The sequence below is a fragment of the Lucilia cuprina genome, chromosome 2 (assembly GCF_022045245.1).
Source record: "Lucilia cuprina isolate Lc7/37 chromosome 2, ASM2204524v1, whole genome shotgun sequence".
Lineage (NCBI taxonomy): Eukaryota > Metazoa > Arthropoda > Insecta > Diptera > Calliphoridae > Lucilia > Lucilia cuprina.
The window spans coordinates 57,006,979-57,027,437 of record NC_060950.1 but is presented as its reverse complement, the minus strand read 5'-3'; the positions used below and the strand labels follow the sequence as shown (position 1 = coordinate 57,027,437).

The 20,459-nt window shown below is 28.0% G+C and overlaps 1 protein-coding gene across 1 annotated transcript in view; it reads right to left on the bottom strand.

Annotated features, from left to right (window-relative positions):
* LOC111683918 (semaphorin-1A) overlaps positions 1 to 20,459 on the bottom strand; it is a 219,385-nt gene that overhangs the window by 142,446 nt on the left and 56,480 nt on the right. The window contains exon 3 of the mRNA XM_046945190.1: positions 19,867 to 20,062. Within this exon, the coding sequence (XP_046801146.1) occupies positions 19,867 to 20,062 (196 nt within the window). The remainder of the gene's footprint in view (positions 1 to 19,866; positions 20,063 to 20,459) is intronic.

Sequence of the window (20,459 nt, the reverse complement as noted above, 5' to 3'; positions counted from 1 at the left end):
AAACATAAGTAAGATTAAAGTTTCATTGAATTTAAAGTAATTTTAATTGAGCTTAAAGTTTGATCAATATAAAAGCTTTATGAGATACAAACATAAATAGCTTTTTAACTCCTGAAATCACTAGTGTCTTTAAATGACAAAATATTTTTAAATACAAGTTTAATATCCTTGCGATTTTTCTAACCATCACTGTAACAGAAAAGTGTAGGAAATATATATAATTACATACTTTCAAACATAAACACACAAACATACACGTTTTTGCCTCCATTTTCTTATTCCTTAAATAAAAAAGGTTTTACATAAAAACAATAAACTTTGTTTTTATTTCTTTAACAAAAATTTGTCTTTCTACAATATAACACTGTTTGTCATGCAGTACGTGTGAGGGTTTTCTTCATTTACTGCTTATGCCTTAGAAGTTTTTGTTGATGTGTCACAATAATGACATTATTCAAAGGAGAAAAAAAAAGAAACAGTAATAATAAAATAAAACTTTAAACATTCTAATACACGCACATTAAAGTACACAAATTACCTACGAAAAACAAAATGTACACAAGCTTTGAGTTTTAGTTGTTTTATGGGTTTTAAACGAGTGCGTATGTTTTCTTAGATATAAATACCCGGTAGATTGGGGATCTGCTGAAAGAGATTACACACATGGCTAATGAAAAGAAATCACAAATCTTTAAGCAAACATAACTTTGAGTATTCAAATGTAAATGTTAAAGTTTCTGATGATCTGATATGAACATTCACTGAATGTATGTTTATCGTATATGTAGACTCTATTGATCATTTTGTCTATAATAAATAAACATTCTACTTGACAATTGTTAACTGATTTAATGAAAAAATTATAAAAAAGTGAATCATTGACACACTAGGATATATCGGCATAATCCTAAGACTACGACTTCTAACGTAATATAATGAGGATGAGTGTAAACGTGTCTGTAGTTGGAGATATACGTAGTGGTATGTTTAACACTAGAATAATAAATGTTCTTAGAAATTACAAAATTCATAAAAAGGGTCTTGTAGACTAAAGAGGGAAGGAGAAGGAAAATAACATATTCATACTTGGATTGAGGGATATTATTACTAGATAGATTTTATCATGAAGGCCTAAATGAGTATGTAACTTTATGTATATGTATATGTATGATAGAATGTTTATTATTTGTAAGTAGTAGTTAAACATTAATTTGCATACATTTCTCCGTACATAAGGACATTTTAACAAATACATTTATTACATACATATGAGTACTAATGCTGTTAACATATGCGAAGTGTGTTTAAACAGTTGTTTAAATTTTAATTGAACTTACTAAGATGTCAAATAACACCACAGTTCCATATTATATAAAAATCTTTTCGAACGGATCCTTCGAATTTCTAATTCTAGTTCTACGTAAATTCGTGTTTAATTTTAAGTCTGCTCGAATTCTAGTTCAGTTCTAGTTCAGCACTAGTTCCGTTCTAGTTCAGTTCTAGTTCAGTTCTAGTTCAGTTCTAGTTCAGTTCTAGTTGAGTTCTAGTTCAGTTCTAGTTCAGTTCTAGTTCAGTTCTAGTTCAGTTCTAGTTCAGTTCTAGTTCAGTTCTAGTTCAGTTCTAGTTCAGTTCTAGTTCAGTTCTAGTTCAGTTCTAGTTCAGTTCTAGTTCAGTTCTAGTTCAGTTCTAGTTCAGTTCTAGTTCAGTTCTGGTTCAGTTCTAGTTCAGTTCTAGTTCAGTTCTAGTTCAGTTCTGGTTCAGTTCTAGTTCAGTTCTAGTTCAGTTCTAGTTCAGTTCTAGTCCAGTTCAGTTATATTCGCTGTTTTCTATTGGATTTTCGTTTTTGGTTGTTAGAGTCTAAATTGAATTGACCTCGTATACGTAAATATGCACGGGTATGCATGCATTAGTTAGATTTTTTTAAGTTACAAACTGTGCATGAGTAGTTTTTCTAACAAAAACTTTGAATGAAACTTTTCTGAGGTAGATCCTTCTTTCACTATAAGATTTTCTTATGTCTACAAAAACACCCCCTAAAACTTAAATTGAGGCAACTCAGAACGTAGAATGCTATAAAGTTTTTAGAAAATATACTTTAGTAGGGAGAAAGATTTTTAAGACGGTTTGGCTTCTTGCTAGAAAACAGCAAAAAGGGGGAGCAAGCTTTCATGTTAATTTACTCCAAAAAAATTTCAAGGTAAATATAAAGTTTAGCTATTTTATTACTTTTAAGCATTTGTTTGTCTAACGATGATGTTATTTTAGGTTTAGGTAAATAAATCTGTTTACTTAACAGGTATACATATATATACGCTTAGAAAATATTATACATACATATGTATGTATGTGTATGCAAGTGAAAATATTTTTTTTTGTAGCAATTATTATTAACTAGTCTATTATATATGTATAGTAATGGTGTTTTAAAGATATTTTATTTTTCGCCTTTTTTAAACATTTTTTTAGAATGTGAAGAATGGCATAATATTTGAAGTTTTTAATGATATAATTACTTTTATTAAGATATATTTTATGTAAAACTAACATGTATTTATTAGCTTGATTATCTCAGTTATTGATAGTTTTTTATCAATGGATTATGTTTTTCCCCTTTCTGTTACTATTTTATCAAACAAAACAATTTTTTTTTTATAATTTTTTTTTTTTAAATAAATATTATTCAAATTTATTACCATTCCTATAGCAATAACTCTTTATTTAAACTATCAATATTGTTACAATTCTAATTAAAATGAATTCTAGTTTTTCTATTAAATTTATATATTTAGAGAAAATATTTAACTTTCTATATTTGGTTTATGTATTCCATAGAGAAAATAGAGTAAAATATACATTTATTAGCCATACATTTTTTATACATTTTAGATATTCTATAACAAGAGTATTAGTTAGTTTTAGTTTAAATTACTTTTTTTAAGCAATTAATTATTATTGTAGAATAAAATAGCAAGAAAAAAACTTAAACCATATATATTTAAAGAAAATTAAATACCTGTATTGACCTAAAAAATATAATTTTGGAAAATAAGAAAGTAGCTAAGTATTACTGTATACTTTGAGATCTTTCGGAAGGAACAAGATACGTCAAAGGTAAAAACTATTTTTAGGAATTATTAAAGATTTTTTGCGAAATAACAAAAAAAAAAACTGAGTTCACGCTGTTATTACTACTGAACTAGAACTGAACTAGAACTGAAGTAGAACTGAACTAGAACTGAACTAGAACTGAACTAGAACTGAACTAGAACTGAACTAGAACTGAACTAGAACTGAACTAGAACTGAACTAGAACTGAACTAGAACTGAACTAGAACTGAACTAGAACTGAACTAGAACTGAACTAGAACTGAACTAGAACTGAACTAGAACTGAACTAGAACTGAACTAGAACTGAACTAGAACTAAACTGGAACTGAATTAGAAAAGAACTAGAACTGAACTAATACAGAACTAAAACTGAACTAGAGCTGAACATAGAATTGAACTAACTAACTAACTTACTAACTAACTAACTAACTTTGGAGTAGAAAAAGTTATATTCTCTTAATGAAGCCACTTTTCCGTATAGAAAATTGTTTTAATGAAGGCACATTTCTGTGTAGAAAAATATACCAAATGAAGACGACTTTCCTTATAAAAAAGTGTATCAATGAAGGCACTATTTCGTATAGTAGAAGTGTCTTAATTAAGGCATTTTATGTATAGAAAAAGTGTCTCAATGAAGTCACTTTTTCGTATAGAAATAGTGTCTCAATTGAGGCATTTATCCGTACAGAAAAATATGCTTTATGAAGGTGTTTTTCCTTATAGAAAAAGTGTCTTAAAGAAGATACTTTTCCGCATAGACAGAAAGTTTCAACAAAAGTGCGAATCCGATAAGAAAAAGTATCTTAATGAATGTACTTTGCCTTATTGAAATCGCTTTCACATTTTGAAAAGTGTCTTAATGAAGGCCGTATGGAACAAGTGCTTTAATGAAAGTACTTTGCGTATAGAAAAAGTGTCCTAATGAATCTGTTTTTTTTTTTTTTTTGATTTCTTCATATAGAAAATTGTATCAATATAGAAATAAAGATCGTATATAAAAATTCTACCCTAAAGAAGTTGAGAAACTAATGCAGAGTTAGTTTTATCAGAATTTCTGTATAACAGAGTAGATTTTGTGCTAAACTAGTTCTGTTGCTGATGGTGCAAGTAGTTTTAGAATAGAGTGTTTTTTTTTCTAATACAACATATTTTTTTGGTGTTATCAAATATTTAAAATAATATTTTTTAGTTGGGGTCTGCCAAAAACTATAGCTGAATAGAAATTAAAGTTTAATAATAAAAATAAATATTGTAGAATCCTAATTGCATTTATGTTTTAAACGTGCTACTGCAGTTGATTTTGTTTGAGAGTGTGTTGTATTATTGTTGTTACCAAAACTTTTCATGCATTTTCACACAATTTTTATTTAATAGTTTTTGTAGGTCCTATTTTTTTTTGTATGCAATTTTTCTTGTGCCATTTTTATGGAGTTTTATATTTGAAAATTTCTTGTTTTTTTTTTTCTCATTCAATATTTTATTTGCTTAAATGTCCGTTCATTGGCAGTGTTTGTCTCTGGGTAAATACTGGAATATTTGTTTCTAATCAACAACTATAGATTTATTATTTTCGTTTTTCTTTTTTTTAAGTTTTATTTTTAATGTATTTTTTGTTGTTGTTATATAGCTGCTGTTTTATTTATTACGTTGCCTAGTTTTTGGTAGAAAATGACTTGTTTTTTGTTTTTTTTTTTTGCAATTCATATTTATTATGTGTTTTTAGGGAGTTAAATTATAGTTTTTGTAGTTGTTGTTATTCACACGATTTATATTTATGAACTGAAATGATTTTGATTGGATTTTTAGTAGTTTGTTTATAGGAATTTTTTCCAGTTTATAAATTATTTCTGAGTTTTAATTATTATGCTTTTATTATTATTTTTTGCTGTACTGTGTTCATTTTACTTACAAAATTTATGCATTTTTGTTTATTGAATGGATCATAAAATATTGAGGAAATTAAAGTGGTTTTTAGAAAATCTATTAAAAATTTTAACCATAAATTGTTAATAGTTTAAAAGTAAGAGAAACGGGCCGGGGGTTTAGAGTTACATTTAATAGAGCGCATATTATTTGTATTAAACAAAAAGAGCGAAAGTGTTGTTATAAGTTCAATTACAAACAGTTGGAAATATTTCTAATTAAGCAGAAATTTTAGAAAATCATTAATCCAAAAGAAAATCCAATAATATTCCTACAAATTTCTAATTATAGTTTAAAATCTAATTTTAAACTTATTTTCAGTTTCATTTTAATTACTTGAATTTGCATTTTTCCTTTCTTCATTTGCTTTCAAGTTTTATTTTTATACATATGCATTTTTTCCCCTTAATGACATTTAACTTTTTTGCTCGTTTACTAAAATGTGTTCTAAAAATATTCTGCTTTCTGTTAATTTTTACAATATTTTTCTACAAATTATTTGTCTGACCTTTGAATGTTAACAGCACTTTCATTACTCTTAACAACATGTTGCGTGTTTGACCTTTTGCTGTGTTACTGTTCATTGTTCACATTTCCTTATGTGTGATTTTTTTTTTATCATAATGTTCAAACAAATAATAATTATATTTTCATTAATATATCATGACATTAAGGGGTGTTATTAAAAAGTCTCTAATCAAAAGTAATTTGCATTTTATATAGAAGAATAACAAAAATAGAAAAATGGCGTCAGTTACACGGGGTAGGGTTGTTGTAGCAACTAATGAACTAAACAGACATTCGAGCAGACTTCAAACTAAATAGGAATAAAAAAACTTTATGTCTTCGACACTTGTCAGACACTTTCTACAGAGAAAAGCTTGTTTATTGAGATACTTTTACTATACAGAAATAGTGTTTTTTCAGAAATTTTTCTTTAGAGAAAAGTGTTTACATTAAGTCGTGTTTTTCCACACAGAAAAATAGCTCTATTAAGACACATTTCGCTTCAGAAAAATTTTTTCATTAAGAGATATTTTCTTTACAGAAATATGTCTTCATTAAGACAAATTTTCTATACAGAAAAGCGTCTTAATTAACACGATGTTTCTACACATAAAAGTGTCTTCATTTAGAGACATTTTCTATTCTGAAAATTGTCTTCATTTAGAGACATTTTCTATTCTGAAAAGTGTCTTCATTAAGAAACATTTTCTGTAGTGAAACGCGCCTTTACTAAGACATCTTTTCTAAACAGAAAATTCTTTTCATTAAGATAAGTTTTCTATACAGAAAAGTGTAGATGCAGTTTCTATTCTAACATATTTTCGAATTCATTAAAAATCACTTTATTCTGGGAAGTGTCCATTAAGACACGTTTTCTATACAGAAAAGTGTTTTCATTTAGAGACTGTTTTATACGAAAATATTTCTGCATTAAGATGCAGTTTCTATTCTAAAAAGTGTCTTTATTATGATACTTTTTCTATACGAAATAGTTTCTTCATTGAAAAACTTTTTCTACACAGAAAAGTAACTTCATTAAGACATATTTTCGAATTCATATGAAAACATTTCTTCATTAAGATGCAGTTTCTATTCTGAAAAGTGTCCTCATTAAGACACTTTATATACGAGATAGTTTCTTCATAACGAAAAATTTTCCACACAGAAAAGTGTCTTGTTCTATTTTGAAAAGCGTGTTCATTAAGACGATGCTTCTGTACAGAATTTTAAAAGTGACTTTATTAAGATACATTTCCCATACAGAAAAGTGGCTTCATTAAGAAATATTTTCTATAGAGAAACACCTTTCCATTAAGACACATTTTCTATATAGAAAAGTGTTTTCGTTTAGAGACTTTTTTATACATTAAGACACTTTTTCTATACGAAATAGTACGAAATAGTTTCTTCATTTCAAAACTTTTTCGACACAGAAAAGTGTCTTCATTAAGACATATTTTCGAATCCCAAAGTGTCTTCTCAAAAAATCACTTATTTATTTTGAAAAGTGTCTTCGTTAAAAACTGTTTCTACATAGAAAAGTGTCTTCGTTAAAAACATTTCATTTTCTTAAAAGAGTCTTCATTAGAACACTTTTTCTATACGGGAGTGTATTTTTATTTAAACACTTTTTCTATACAGAATAGAGTCTTCTTTACAAAAAAGTGTCTTAATTAAGATATTTTTATTATGCGAAAAGTTCTTTCATTGCGACAGTTTTATTAACACATTTTTGGTATACTGAAGAGTATCTTTATTAAGACATATTTGTATTACAGTATTATATGTTTAATAAGACACGTTTTTTAAACAGAAAGATGCCTTCATTACGATACTTTTTCTACACAGATATTACACTTTTTCTATAAGGAAAAGTGTCTCCATTAGGACACATATATACGTAGAAATCCCCCGTTAAGACACTTGATCTTAACAAAAAAGGGTCTTCTTTAAGACACTTTTTCTTAACGGAAAAGTGCATTCGCTAGGACATTTTTTCTTTACGGAAAAGTGGTTTACTTAGGATACGTTTTCTACACAGAAACTTGTCTTAGTTAAGACAATTTTTTTTATCAGGAATAGTTTTTTCATTAAGACACTTTTTACTTGAAGAAGTGTCATCATTAAGACACAATTCTATACAGAAAAATGTCTTTAAAAAACAACTTATATTAATCATGACACTAAAGACTTTATCTGTACGGAAAAGTGTTTCTATTAAGACATATTTTCTATACGGAAAATCTCTTCATTAAGACACTTAATCTAAACAAACAAGTGTCTTCATTAGGACACTTTTTCTAAACAGAAATGTGTCTTCATTAAGACAATTTTTCTATAAAGAATAGTGCTTTTATTGTGACACAATTTCTATACAGAAAAGTATCTTCAAAAAGCAATTTAACTTAATCAAGTCATTAAAAATTTGTCTAAATCGAAAAGGTTTCCAAAAGAAAACAAAATTCTAGTCTTAATGTTAAAGATATGACCTTATATCCATATTTCCGCTACATTAAACTTTAAAAGAGGGAAAAAATTAACAAAAAATTTACGATATATTCTTACTACTATTTGCATAAAACTACTTAAAACGCATTTAATTACACATGCATACTAAAAAAAAGTTGTAATGCATTTTGCATTCAACCGCACTAAATAGTATTAAAACCAAAATTAAAAAATATAAAAAAAACAACCAACAAGAACACAAAAATCAACAAAAATCTACCATAATAATATTAAAAAAAAAATGGAGAAAAAAAGTATAATAAAAATGGTTTAAGCTCGTTTAACAAATAATGTTGGCGCTGATGAGTATGAGTGAATGCAGAAGAAGACGACAATGATGATGGGGCCCTAGCGGTCGGTTCATTTGTAAAAAAATGCTAAAGGAAGTAAAACGTTTATATAATGGCAGGGTTTTAAAATCGGATGATTGTTTTTCCAACATACCATGCTTGTTTGTTGAATGGCTGGCTGTTGGTTTAAATCATCAACAGCCAACTCATTTTTATGTTTCCTTCCAAAAATGAATAAAAAAAAAATAACAAGAAAACAACGATTTTTATTAGTGGCAACAACATTTTAAATGCTAACAAGTCACAGCAACTTAATACCATAAAGCTGCTATAATTTTTCGTATACTTTTGCTTAACTTAACAGGAAAAGCCAGGACGTGGTTAGTTGGAGTGTGTAAGAGAAAAATATTTATTTTCTTTACAGTCTTGGTTTAAGCAAAAACTGTTATAGTATGTACACACACACACACACACAAAAAGGAAGAATGGTAAAGTGTTATAGTTTTTTTTACTGGTTTTATTAACAGGGTCTGATAGTCACAAGTTATGATATAAATTAAAGTATTAAGGGTGTTCCTGGAAAATTTTTAAATAAAAATATATATAGTTTATAACTATATAAATCTAACTGAAGGTTAGGTTTTTAATTTTGAAGTTATTATTTGAACTAAAAGCAAAATCATTTTCAGTAAAATCATTCTCTTTTAACTGAATACCCTTAATCTTTTTGACATTGCTGGTCTAGTGTAGAGTATATGTTGGAATTTGAAGTGGGTGTGGGCCAAATTGAGAGTTTAACAAAAGGGTTGTTAAAAGAAAATAACTTATGCAAATCAATTTACATATGCAATTAAATGGCGCGCCAATGTATGCATAAATACAACAACATACACACACACACACACACACACGCCAATACAATCTTATGCATACGCATACATTTAAAAATGCGATTACATACATTCACATATGTTTGTATGAATATATACATAGTATAACCACATTCATATTTACATACTCAAAGTAAAGTATTTAATGAAATCAATGAAGAGTTACCATTTCTATGCTGCACAATGGGAATGTAGCGGAAACTACAACTTACTTTTACCAGAAGAAAAGCAGTCATCAAAACTTTTCCTTTAGAAGAAAGGAAAAAGTATGGAAAAAGTGTCCTAATCTGCATAAAAAAGTGTTTAAATAAAAACATTTTTTTTTGAATTTTCCGTATAAAAAGTTTTTTAATAAACATACTTCTTTCTATAGAAAAATTATCTTAATTAAACACATCTCTTTATAAGAAATTATCTCTACAAAGAAACTGTTTTGTATAGAAATAGTGTTTTATTATTGAAGACGATTTTCTGTATAGAAAAACGGGTTTAATAAATATAATTTTCTGTATTAAAATGTGTCTTGATGAGGACGCTTATCCGTACAGAAAAAGTGTCTTCATGAGGAGACTTTTCTGTGTAATAAATACGTCTTAATGAAGAAGACAGTTTTTTGTATAGAAAATGTGTCTATCTATATAGAAAAAAATCTTCATTTAGACACAACTTCTATACAGAAAAGTTTATTCATAAAGCCACCTTTTCTAGATAGAAAAGTGTGTTCACTAAGACACACTTTCTGTATCAAAAAAAGAGTCATAGTGAATATAGTTTTCTGAATAGAAGATGAGACTTAATCAACCCCACATTTCTGAATAAAATGGGACTTAATTAAGACACTTTTCCGTGCAGAAGAAGTGTTTTAATGAAAACTAACTTCGTGAAGAAGTGTCTTAAGGAAGAAACTTTTCGGTATAGGAAAAGTGTCTTAACGAATATACTTTTCCGTATAGATATAGACCCGTTTCTATACAGAAATGTGTCTTCATTAAGATACTTTTTTTACACAGAAAAGATACTTCATTAAGGAATATTTTTTAAATAGAAAAGTATCATCACTAAAACACTATTTTATAAAGAAAAGTGTATTCGTTCTATGTATAAAATATAAAGACAGAAAAACTGTCTTAAGTGTATAGAGAATGCATGTTCATTAAGCCACCTTTTCTATATAGAAAATTATCTTCACTTAGATACACTTTCTGTATCAAAAAAAGAGTCATAGTGAATATAGTTTTCTGAATAGAAGATGAGACTTAATCAACCCACATTTCTGAATAAAATGGGTCTTAATTAAGATACTTTTCTGTGCAGAAGAAGTGTTTTAATGAAAACTCTTTTTCGTGCAGAAGAAGTGTCTTAATGAAGAAACTTTTCTGTGTAGGAAAAGTGCCTTAACGAATACACTTTTCTGTATAGATAAAAACCCGTTTCTATACAGAAAAGTGTCTTCATTAAGACACTTTTTCTACACAGAAAAGATACTTTATTAAGGAATATTTCTTAAATAGAAAAGTATCATCACTAAGACACTTTTTTATAAAGAAAAGTGTATTCGTTTTCTGAATAAAATATAAAGACAGAAAAACTGTCTTAAGTGTATAGAGAATGCATCGTAATGCCTGTCTTTCTGTATAGAAAAATGTCTTTATCTAGAAATATTTTCTATATAGAAAAGTGTGTTCATTAAGCCACCTTTTCTATATAGAAAATTGTCTTCACTTCCGTTCAGAAGTATTGTTTTAATGAAAACTCTTTTTCGTCCAGAGGAAGTGTCTTAATTAAAAGTGTCTAAACGAATATACTTTTCTGTATAGATAAAAACGCGTTTCTATACGGAAATGTGTCTTTATTAAGACACTTTTTATACACAGAAAAGTGTCTCCATTAAGACACTTTTTCTACACAGAAAAGTTTCTTCATTAAGAAATACTTCTTAGATAGAAATCATCACTAAGACACTTTTTTATACAGAAAAGTATATTCGTTTTCTGTATAAAATGTAAAAACAGAAAAAGTGTCTTAAGTGTATAGAGAATGCATCGTAATGGTGACACTTTTTCTATACAGAAAAGTGTTTCCATAAAGACACACATTCTATACAAAAAAGTATATTTAAGATACATTTACTATACAGAAAAATGTCTTCATAAAGACAATTTTTCTGCACGAAAACAAAAACATCCTCATAAAAACATATTTGAATACACTTTTCTGTATAAATAAAGTGTCTAAATGAAGACACTTTTCTGTATAGAAAATGTATCGTAATAGAGACAATTTTTTGTAAAGATAATGTTTATAGAAAATTTGTCTTAATGAAGACACTTTCTTGTATAGTAAATGCACCTGAATGAAGACAATTTTCTGTGTAAAAAAATGTGTCTTAATGAAGACACTTTTTTATCACATTTTTAGTGACGTTAAATAAACGTAATTTCATATGTACTGGCAACTCTTATTTTACTTAATTTCCAATATCCTTTTTGTAAAATATAAAGTTTAATTCTTCTGATGAGTATGAGCTTTTTATAATATTTATATGTATGTGTGTGTGTGTATAATATGTGTAGTTTATAAATATGCATATTTGATATTACTAAAATCATTTTACAGCTATTTTTAATTAAAATATTTAAAATAAAAATACAAAGTTATTTTATTTATTAAATAATAATAACTATAAATTGTTGTTGCTATTTTAGTGGCAACCTTAAAGTTGAGTAAAAACAATAACTAAAAATTAATTAATACGCAATAAGGTATGTATTACATTTAGTTTGAATTTTATAAATTTCGGATAAATTAAATAATAATAAAGAATTTTAAGATAAATTGTTTATTGAACGCTTACAATGTATTGGATTACATTGGCAGTTAAGTGAAATTTTTGCAAAATGTTTAAACAAGGATTTTAAGCTTAATTTTGAAGTCAATATAAAGAAAAAGTTTTTTAAACGTTATTAAGTTAAGTTATTAAGTTAAAAAAAATATGCCAAAACATAAATTTGGAGCGATCTCAAAAAAGGATGTATGTAATACTTTGATATTATAAAACTTTTTTACAAAATTCTCATTTGTTTAAATGCTTAAGATAAAATGGCAACTTGTTATGAAGATTTTGACATTTTATGAAAAAAAGGATATATGGAAAACTTTTTTCAATCAAGCAATATTGAAACTTTTTTGAAGGCAAATTAAAATACACAGTAAAACGTAAGTTGTAAGATAAATTTCAAATCATTATAGAACATCTAGCCATAGCAATAACAACAAATATATAGTCTTTTCTATATAAAAGATTTGCATACTGTTAGGCTGTATAAATAACTAATAAACTAAATTGTATACCTACATTCCAGTTTTAATATAAAAAAGTAAGCTTTATTTCTCCATTTAGCATTTTTTTCTTCTCATAGTCTAGAATATTTACTACGATTTTATTAAAATATTTTGGTAAAAAATTATACTATAATTTTCTTTTACAGCTTTTTCATTTTCTACTGATGATACTTTATGCATTGAAAATCTCTGCAGGTGTGTGTGTGTTTAAGAGAATGAGAGTCATTCTTGTATGTTTGTAATCTTCTTTTTTAAATGATTTTTTTCTCCTTGAATGCTTTGTTATATTAACCATTTTTATCGTTTTCGAATTCTCCTTCAACAAATTTCATTTTACGTATTTTGCCTTTTCTTTAACTTCCAGTTCAATGAAGACAACAATAGGAGGTGATGTTGTGTAGGGCAACAAAAAGTGTATTGCATTTTTAAAAGAGTGTTAGCAGTGGTACGTTGCAATTGATGTTGTTGTCATTGTTAAGTATTTATGTATTTTTGAGAAAGGAAAGAGTTTCTTCCCTACCTTAAGAAAATTCCTTGACATAGAGAGTAAAATCACATAAAAAACGATTCTTTTTACCCTCTAAAGTAGTAAATCACAGTTTTTAGAGTCCATACTTACACCCAGAAAAAACATGAGTTAAAATAAATAGGTTTGTGTGTGCGATTTCCAATGACAAGGACAATGGTAAACAACTTTACAGAAATTCATATCCTGCATTATACGCATCCGTTAACTTGTAGCGTATAAATTGTTATGAAGTATAAACAGGGGACATAAAGAAAGACAAATGAAAAAAAAAAATAGCGTATGATATGAAAAGAAATAAGCGTAAATGGAAAAGGCTAAAGAAACTATAAAGGAAGCAACAAGAAAAAGGTGGTCACTGTTGACAGATGCGCTATAGTAAACAAAAATTGAGAGCAAATATAGGAAAAGTGTGCCTTAATAAGAAACTTTTCTGTTTAGAAAAAGTGTCTTAATAAAGACACTTTTCTGTATAGATAAAGCGTCTTAATGAAGATACTTATCTGTATAGAAAAATAAGTCATAACGAAGACACTTTTCTGTATAGAAAAAGTGTCTTAATGAAGACGTTTTTCTGTATAGAAAAAGTGTCTTAATGAAGGCGTTTTTCTATACAGAATAAGTGTCTTAATAAAGACGCTTTTCTGTATAGAAAAAGTGTCTTAATGATAACACTTTCATGTATAGAGAAAAAGTCTTAATGAGGACATTTTATGTATAGAAAAAGTGTCTTAATGAAGACGTTTTTCTGTGTAGAAAAAGTGTCTTAATGAAGACGGTCTTCTGTGTAGAAAAAGTGTCTTGATGAAGACGCTTTTCTGTATAGAAAAAGTGTCTTAATGAAGACACTTTTCTGTATAGAAAAAGAGTCTTAATGAAGACACTTTTCTGTATAGAAAAAGTGTCTTAATGAAGACACTTTTCTGTATAGAGAAAAAGTCTAAATGAATACATTTTATGTATAGGTGTCTTAATGAAGACGCTTTTCTGTATAGAAAAAGTGTCTTAATGAAGACAATTTTCTGTAGATAGAAAAAGTGTCTAAATGAAGACACTTTTCTGTACAGAAAAAATGTCTTAATGAAGAAACTTTTCTGTGTAGAAAAAGTTTCTTCATGAAGACGCTTTTCTGTATAGAAAAAGAGTCTTAAGAAGACTCTTTTCGACGACACTTTTCTGTGTAAAAAAAGTGTCTTAATGAGGGCAATTTTCTGTGTAGAAAAAGTGTCTTAATGAAGGCACTTTTCTGTGTAGAAAAATTGTCTTAATGAATGCATTTTTCTGTATAGAAAAGACACTTCATTAAGACATTTTCTGTATAAAAAAGTCTCTAAATGAAGACACATTTCTGTATAGACCAAGTGTCTTAATGAAAGGAACAGTATCCTTTTGAATACATTTTTCTGTATTGAAACAGGGTCTTTTGGAAGAAAGTTTTCTGTATAGGAAGTGTCATAATTTTGACACTTCTCTTTATAGGGAAAAACTTTAATGAAATCGCTTTTATATATAGAAAAAGTATGTATAGAAAAAGTGCCTTAGTGAAGACACTATTTTCTATTGAAACAGTGTCCTTTGGAAGACACTTATTTTTATACAAAAAGTAACTTTTGTGTATAGAAAAGTCGTCATAAGAAAGAAAAAAGGTTTAAATGAAGACACTTTCTGGTAAAGGAAAAGTGTCTTAATGAAAGAACTTTTTGTGAACAGAGAATGTTATTTAGAGGAAGAAACTTTTCTGTGCAGAACGAGTTTCTTAAGACGGTTTTTAGTATAGAAGTAGTTTCTTAATGAATAATTATCTCAAAGAATATATAGAAAATTTGGTTTATACAGACATTTAAAGGAAATATTTAAACCTGCATGGTATTCTGACATATATTTTATGAATCTGTAAATATGTGTATATTATTATACTTGTAAAACTCAATACATACAAAAACGTATGTATTTATAAATTGTTAACAAATTGTTTTCATTCCGTTTGTTGTTTCAAAATGCTATTGCTGCTGCCATTGCAACTATTGCTATACTTTGCTTTATTGTCTTTTTAAATTGTTGGCGATATATTGTTTTATTGCGTTTCTCTCTTTTAGTTTTTGTTGTTTGTTTTTTTTTGTCATCATTTCTATTGTACTCGTTACATTATTGTCACTATTTGTATGCAGCATTAGTATGTTATTCATTATTTTCTTATAAGCTTTTATCTGTGTGTGAGTGTGTTCTCTTTTATTTTTGTTGTAAAGCTGTTTATTGCTTTCAATAGCAATTTGCTATTTTAACTACTATAGTTTTGCTAACACTTTTTTTGCAATTTTATATTCGTTAACAAGTTTGTAGTGTTCTGCGAATTGTTTCGTCATTTTTAAGGATTTTTCATTGCAATTAGTTGGTTTATATTCATTTCTCTTCCTTGCTTTTGTGTTACAAAATACTTTAACGAGAAAAACGTTGGAGCTCAATGAAAATGACAAAGAATTTTAATTATTTTTTTTTTTTGAAATTGCAGATATTGTTTAAAAGATTTGTAAAACAAGAAGCTTAGTTTGGAATATGTGAAATAATTTTATAGAATTGTGGTAAAAATATTGCTTTATTGTAGAAGAATTTTAGGAATAAAACTAATTTTGAGAATTAAGTCATGTTTTAAAAATTAATGTTGCACTTTCTTTGTTGGGTAAAAATCTCATTTATAAAAAAAGTAATGGGACCTTATTCTGCCTATTTATTATAAAAATACAATACATACCCAGAGGGAAAAGGAACTACACGCCTATTACCAAACGGACACCAAAGTGTTTGTAATTTTTTAATAACATTCGTTGTCAAAGTATATACAAACATACGTACCACAACACTATGTAATGTTGGCAACGTTGCGTTGCAACAATTCGTTATTGAAATCTATATTTTATACACATCCGTTGTCTAAATGTTTACAAACGTTGTAAGCTCCCCTATTGACAAACAACCCTTTGGATGTTACTGAAAAAGTATAAACACTTTGGTGTCAATTTGCATAAAAAGTAAATCTACTTTAAGAATTCTACGCTTTTGTGCTTGCAACATTCATCATACAAATTTAGTTAGTTAGTTAGTTTGAAAGGAAAGGAGGCCTCTATCGGGCCTGTTGTGCGCTCCTTAATCAGTGCCACCTCCGGTCCACCAGACTAAAACACTAACCACTAACCTACCGTAGACCAAAAATACAAATTTATTGATTCTACTTTTTGACAGACGCATAGAATGCAATAAAGCGTAAAATGCGTGGTATAGACCAGCAGCTTTATAAAAATCTGTAGTGTCATATAGACATTTATAAAATTTCGTACTAGAACATTTAACTTTTAATTGTGAGCTCAAAACCCTATTCCGGGGTATGGTTGTGAGCGGACTAATGTGAAATAATGGACCGATTTCAGCCAATTTCTAAAGGCTTCATCCTTCATCCAAATTTCATTATATTATCTTGATTATTGCGACCTGTAGCGTGAGCACAAGCTTAACATGGACACACAGACAGACAGACAGACAGACAGACAGACGAATGGACGGACGGACGGACGGACGGACGGACAGACGAACATAGCTAAATCGACTCAGAAAATGATTCTGTATCTATTGCTATACTTCAAAGTGGTTGTAGGATCAATATTTTTGGGTGTTACAAACATCAGCACTAACGCATAATACCCATCCTATTAAAATCACTCATACGCATTTAAACTTGAACCTGCATGAGATTTTCCAAATTAAAAAAGCAACAACCAAACACAGCTTAATACAACACATACAATATTTTTCGTATCCTGTTGCCAGAGTTACGTCACATTGTATATTATTGTTAAACAAAATGTGCATGGGTGTGTATTTATTATAAAATACCATAAATTTATTGATATTAAATATTTTTAATTTCTTTTTTCAATTCTATATAAAAATGTTGTATTTTTTTTCTACCAAATATCATTGGGATGTAAAATATTTGGGTCATAACATAACAACATAACAACAAAAGTCAAATTACTTTCAGGGTCTTAACAGATTTAATTTTAATAACTTATTAATGTAAATTTTCTCTATAATTGAAACTTTTTCTAAATTAGAAAAATTTTAAACCTTTATTTCTAATAGTGTCTGTGACATTACCTTCCTCACTCAATAGTTTTCTCTCGCTTCTACTAGAATTTTATTTTCTTGCATAAATTTTCATTTATTTATAAATAAATGTTTGTATTTACACATTTTCTATTATAAATAAATATTTATTTGCTCTCTAAATCTGAATGAATAAATCTATTTTTGGCTTTTTCGTTTTCATTCGTTTTTCTTATATGTTTCCTTTTCCGTTCCATAAATATTTTTATCACATTTAAATGAGGCGCAACTAAAAAGGAAAAAAAAACAAGAAACAAAATGTACAAAAAGCAGAAAGCGATTTGTTTCCATCAAGTTTATCCTCTGAATTTATAACACTTCATATTTTTGTTTATAACAAATAATTTTGTATATTTGTTGTTATTATTGTTGTTTTCTTTTATTGTTTATTCGTGATTGTAGACATTTATATTTATTGTCATTGTTTTGTGTGTTTTTTTGTAGATGGGTTTATGGTATAAGGTTTTTTTTTTAGCAAAATTTGTTTTTTTTTATACTTTTGTATTATTTATGGCCAAAATAAATGTTGAAAATATTGCCAATTTCATTGTCACTGTTTTAAAATAAAATAAACAAAAAAATATTTAAGGGCTTATTTATTTCCGTATAAGTGTTTATAGGTGAAGGTTTATTTTAATGTACGTGTTTAATTTGACTTTTAAAACAAATCTTGTTTTTAGTTTGTGTGTATAAGATAAGGAAGATCATCATGTTTTCAATAAGGAATCATACACTCTTATCTAGTCAATATTAAACGGTCAGACTAAGAATTGACCTATACTGCAGACTTTAGTAAGATATACATTCATGCTTAATGATCTACAGTACTATAGACTGATCTATAGTCTTGACTACAGACTATAGATCAGTCTATAGCCAAGACTTTAGACTGATATATAGTCAAGACTTTAGAGTGATATATAGTCAAGACCTTAGACTGATCTATATTCAAGACTATAGACTGATCTTTAGTCAAGACTATAGATTAGTCTATAGTCAAGACTAAAGACTGATCTGTAGTCAGGACTACAGACTGATCTCTAGTCAAGACTATAGACTGATCTATAGTCAAGACTATAGACTGATCTTTAGTCGAGACTATAGACTGATCTTTAATCAAGACTATAGACTGATCTTCAGTCAAGACTATAGACTTATATATAGTCAAGACTATAGACTGATCTATAGTCAAGACTATAGACTGATCTATAGTCAAGACTATAGACTGATCTATAGTCAAGACTATAGACTGATCTATTGATCTATGGTGATCTATTGATCTATAGTCAAGACTATAAACTGATCTATAGTCAAGACTACAGACTACTCTATAGTCAAGACTACAGACTACTCTATAGTCAAGACTACAGACTACTCTATAGTCAAGACTATAGACTACTCTATAGTCAAGACTATAGACTACTCTATAGTCAAGACTATAGACTACTCTATAGTCAAGACTATAGACTACTCTATAGTCAAGACTATAGACTACTCTATAGTCAAGACTATAGACTACTCTATAGTCAAGACTATAGACTACTCTATAGACAAGACTATAGACTACTCTGTAGTCAAGACTATAGACTACTCTATAGTCGAGACTATATACTACTCTATACTCAAGACTATAGACTACTCTATAGTCAAGACTATAGACTACTCTACAGTCAAAACTATAGACTTCTCTATAGTCAAAACTATAGACTACTCTATAGTCAAGACTATTAACTGATGTACGGTCAAAAGTCTCAAGACTAATCAATAGTTAAAATTGTAGAATAATTGTACATTAAGACAGAAGGCAGTAAATTAGAAAATTATACAGACTATAGATGGAATTGTAGTCGAGATATAGCAAATACATATATACTTCAAACTGTAAAGTTATTTAGAATTTAAACTATAGACTGAGTGAGCTACAGTCTAGAATATACGCCGATCTATAGTCTGATATATTGTTTCATTTAAAAAACTACTTATTATTTAAAGCATATATTTACAGTAAAATTATCTCAAAAATATGATACACTTTTGTTTGCGATTGTTCTTACTGTTGTCGCTGATAATATTAATGTTTATTTGTTTAATATTTTTCCTCATCAACACATCATAATAAAAAATTAACAAAAACACAAACCCACAAACCAGGGTTATGGCACACTCGCACACACTCACACACACACACCCATATTGACAATCATTTCACTCATTTTTGCAAATAATCGTCATAAAAACTTCAACCGCCAACATAAAATCAACAAAATATGTTGAATAAAAAACACACATACATATATAAAGTAAATCCAAGGTGACCGTAGAAAGGCGGGGGTGTATAAGATATTCATGTATTTTATGTAAATAAAATATATTATTTAATATGAATTTTTTTTATTTTTTTTTTTTTTTTTTTGAAACGAAAACGCTAAAGGAAAAACAGAACAAACTATAAAACGGCTCCCTTAATACACGCTGTGAATTTATAACAAATTTGTTGTTGTTGTTTGTTTAAATTTTTTACACAAATTTTGATGATAAAAAAAATTTGTGTTAAACTCAACAGAACGAAAAAAATGAAAACAACGAAAACAAGACAAGAGAAGCGTAAACTTACCAGCAAATACTGATGTTGAATTATGTCGTGGATCGTATGGACAAACAGCTTGTCCATTTTTAGTTGCCTCCAGGGTATAATTGTTGTCGTTGATTATGTAAGTGTTACACATGGGACGAAATGAATTTGTACCGCATACAAATAAACGTCCAGGCGAGGTAACAACCATGATGCGTATATAATTTTGGCACGCCTCCTGTAAAAATAAATGACAGAAAACAAGGTATGAATTTGAGTGTAAGTTTAACATATGTTTCTTAAGCAAAAAAAAAACTGTTTATTAAAGGTATTAAATTGTAATTAATATAATTAAATACATTTTTTTTTTTTGGGAAGGTGTGTACACTGAACGAGTGTTGAGAAATGAAGAAAAACTAAAAATTGTGTTTAATATATTTGGAAAACAAAAGATGTTTAAGTTTTTCGAAAAATTGCATATTTAGTTTATTTTAGAAAAAAAACTCAAGAAATAAACCTAGCCTGACTAGAATAGGTTAGACTCTAGGCTGGCTAGAGTAGACTAGACTCTAGGCTGGCTAGAGTAGACTAGACTCTAGGCTGGCTAGAGTAGACTAGACTCTAGGCTGGCTAGA